General features: G+C 28.7%; 1 protein-coding gene across 1 annotated transcript; it reads left to right on the top strand.

Annotated features, from left to right (window-relative positions):
* Nucleotides 1–1,564: 1,564 nt before the first annotated feature.
* On the top strand, nucleotides 1,565–3,778 carry LOC149498402 (cytochrome b561 and DOMON domain-containing protein At5g47530-like). Its single transcript, XM_089717933.1, has 3 exons — nucleotides 1,565–2,263; nucleotides 2,345–2,599; nucleotides 3,184–3,778. The coding sequence occupies exons 1-3, from the start codon at nucleotides 1,652–1,654 to the stop codon at nucleotides 3,493–3,495; spliced, it is 1,179 nt and encodes a 392-aa protein (XP_089574059.1). The 5' UTR covers nucleotides 1,565–1,651; the 3' UTR covers nucleotides 3,496–3,778.
* Nucleotides 3,779–4,025: the final 247 nt, after the last annotated feature.

Below are 4,025 nucleotides of genomic sequence, written 5' to 3'. Positions count from 1 at the left end.
GAATAGTTTCAGTGTTTTTTATCTTTTTTTTTTCGGTGTTTTCTTTCTTTTTTAGTATTTTATTGTATTTCACTATTTTTCACTGTTTTCTTTTGCAGTTAGGTTACTTTTGATATTATTTAAATTTTTGGATCAAAGTTATTATTATCTTAATTTGTATTCTTTTTTCACATTTTGTTAAAACTGAAACCTCCTATACGACATTTGTTAAATTGAAAAAAAAAAAAAAATTGAAGTTTGAGGTTCTGGCTCCCTTTCCACCGCCCCTGATTAGATTTCAAATGAGTTAAGTATATAAAAAATTATATTTAATTAAATATTTTATAATTGATGATACTAATATTATTTTAATTCTATTTTTTCCTTCATAAATAGAAAAGTATTTTCTTATACACGTAGAGATGAGAGCCGTATATGCATGAATTAGATTTTATTAAAATTTAATATCGAGAAAAATATTGGAATCTTTACTTGTTCCACAAGAAATATAAAGAATACTAATTTCTCACATTATGTTAAGAAATACTTATAATTTAATTAATAATTTTGTATAAATAGAAAATAATTAATGTTGAAAGTGGAGTAATTATATATTGGAATTATCAGTTGATATACAAAAACTTGTTCGTTCCTTGTTTTGGACTCCTCAGAATTGCGAATGGAAGAACGGACATTTGGCATTGATTAAGGACTTCCTAAGAGAAGCCAACTAACACCTCTATCGCTGCACCAAAATGTACCTCACTTCAACCACAAACTACTAGTAATATTTTGGACCTTACGAGTCAACGTTAAACACCTCTTTCAACCAGAATTATTTTTTCAAAAAAAAATAAAATAAAATAAAATTGTGCCTGTAATATTTCATTTTGATGACTCATTTTAAGCTATTAAGCTAACAATACTTATATATATATATATATATATATATATATATATATATATATATATATATATATATAAACAAAATTTTACGAAAACAAAATCTTATAAAATACATTTACAAAAACAAATTTTTGTGTTTGATATGAATTCAATTTTATAATTTGAATACAACCAAACTAAATTCTACCAGAAAATGTGGAATTTACAAATGAATTCCAGAAATTTAAGCAACCGAAGATTTACGAATTATCTTCTTAACATTCTAAAATTATTATGATAAAGGTATTTTCGGAATAAAATCAAATGAATTTTTAATTTTTAAATTTATTTCAAATGTAAAAAATTTATTTACAAATAAATTTTACATTTTGAGTTTATTTATATCAAATGGAGAACTTGACAAATCTTAAGATTTTAACAATTGTATTTGGACGTCCTCTTAGAAGGTATTATATTTGATAAAAACAATTAATGCTTTAACTTGTTGAATTTTAATTTAAAAGGAAATGTGTATATTATTGAGAAATTTCAAATAATAATATAATAGTCGAACATATATTAATTGAAATAAATCTGAAAATATTAAAATCACTTTGCTTTTAGGTGGAGCCAGTTCAACAGACAATCCAACAACCAAACCCACCACATGTATTCTATATAATAACTTACACTTCTCTTCTTTCTAAACCCTTCTCATATTGAAAATTCCATCACCTCTTTTTTTCTTTTTCATTGCTATAATTTTCTTGGGTTTTCTCGATCAACAATGGAAATAAAGCTAAAACTTTTACTAAATCTTTCCATTTTCATGTCTATGGTGCTTTCTTCATCTGCTCAAAGATGCTCTTCCTATACTTTCTCTAGCAACCAAATTTTCAGTGCATGTAGCGATCTTCCTTATTTGAATTCATTTTTGCATTGGAATTACAATTCATCATCAAACAAACTCCAAATTGCTTATAGGCAAGCAGGAGTTAGCTCCTCTAACTGGGTAGCCTGGGCTATAAATCCTACTTCAAAAGGGATGGTAGGTTCACAAGCACTAATTGCATACCAAAAATCAGATGGAACAATAAAGGCTTACACTTCACCAATCAGCAGCTACCAACCATCACTACAAGAAGGGAAACTTAGTTATGATGTTTCAGATTTATCAGCTACGTATGCTAATAATGAAATGATTATATTTGCTAACTTGGAATTATCAAATATTGGTAGTACAACTATTAACCAGGTTTGGCAGGAAGGTCCAGTTTCTGGTGATACTCCTCAGATTCATCCCACTTCAGGAGCTAATGTCCAATCCATGGGAACTGTAAATCTTCTTTCAGGAGCAGCAGGGGCTAGTGAAGGAAATGATAAAATCAGAAAGAGGAATGTAAGTATTTGATTAAATATATGTAAAGATTCATAAGTTGTGGATAATTGCTGATAAAATATATATTGAAAAAAATTTCAGATTCATGGAGTTCTAAATGCAGTGAGTTGGGGGATAATGATGCCTATTGGAGCTCTAATAGCAAGATACTTGAAGGTATTGAAATCCGCGGATCCAGCATGGTTTTACCTACATGTTAGCTGCCAATCCATAGCCTACATTGTTGGTGTTGCTGGATGGGGTACTGGTCTCAAACTTGGTAGCGACTCTCCTAGTATTCAATATGACGCCCACAGAACCATTGGAATCATCCTCTTCTGCCTTGGAACCCTTCAGGTATATTCAAATTTCTTTTGATCAATATGAAATTCATTTCCCATGCAAATGAACTTCATTAGAAAAATTTATTTGTGAATATAATTTTTTGAAAAATATTGATTTATATATGAATTTTCATATTAATTAACTTATTCATGGTAGCTTTCATTTAAAATTCATTAATTTTAGTAGCATTTGCGCTTTAAATTTTGTTGTTCTTTTGTAAAATTTATCAATATAGAATTTGGTTCGAGTATAACTAACTTTAAATGAAGGGTAAGGGTGCCATTGGGAGAATGGACTTCTCCATGGATCAATATTCAGTGTAGGCCTGTAGTAGAATTTTTATGTGTCGATTTATTAATGAATTATGTAAATCTTATGAAGCATAAGAATTATTCAAATATAATAAAATTTGATTTAATTAATACAGAATTTCAAAAAATTTGATTTTCTGAAACAAAATGAAATTTATCATTTATACCAAATATAAAATTATAAAATTTCAAATAAATTATTATATATATAATTCTGCAGGATTCATTTATACCAAACAGTACATTACTAAAAACAAATGCTGCTTTGCTTTGTATTGAATATAGGTGTTCGCTTTGCTTCTAAGGCCAAAACCAGATCACAAATACAGATTGTACTGGAACATCTACCACCATACAGTTGGGTACACTGTTATTATCCTCAGCATAATAAATATATTCAAAGGTTTCAAAATCTTAAACCCAGAAAAGAAGTGGAAGAACGCTTATATCGGCGTTATTGCAGCTTTGGCCTTCAATGCTGTGTGGCTGGAAGGTTATAGTTGGTACTTAGTGGTCAAGAAGAGATGCTCAGAAAATGCTGGAAAGATGCCTCCACCCATCAATGGATATAGTGCTAGACAACAGCAAGGGGTTTAGATCAGTAGCTTAATTATGGGTTTCTTGCTCCTTTTTGTACTTGTTTTTCGAAGCTATGTTTTGGCTCTCATGTATATATTTATTGATGCCATTTCAGGTTTTATTATCCTTTATATGTACTGATAGTACTAGAAGAAATTCTTTTACAGTGTAGTTGTAGGGAGCTTGTCTTGCTTTTTGAGATTTCATCTATATGTTCTTTCTTTTTTTCATTATTTATATATACATATATAGTTATGATTTTGCCGAATACATAAATTCACTCATAAACTTTTTATTTTAACCTTGTGGCACCCTTAACTTAACTTTGTTATTTTAATCTTGTGGCACACTTAACTTTTACTTTGTTATTTTAATATTGTGGCACACTTAACTTTTACTTTGAGCCATCAAACGCTTCAACTTATAGAACTACACCTATTAAACACTCTTATAACTACACTCATCAAAATTATTAACCTTCAAAATTATTAACTCATGCTAACTACATATCAAATGTATCAGTGTTGAAAGATGTATAATATAACCAA

The sequence above is a fragment of the Jatropha curcas genome, chromosome 2 (assembly GCF_041381405.1).
Source record: "Jatropha curcas cultivar XTBG-Jc1 chromosome 2, XTBG_Jcur_1.0, whole genome shotgun sequence".
In the NCBI taxonomy this organism is placed as follows: Eukaryota; Viridiplantae; Streptophyta; class Magnoliopsida; order Malpighiales; family Euphorbiaceae; genus Jatropha; species Jatropha curcas.
Note: the sequence above shows the minus strand (reverse complement) of the source record. Positions and strands in the feature narration are given on the sequence as shown.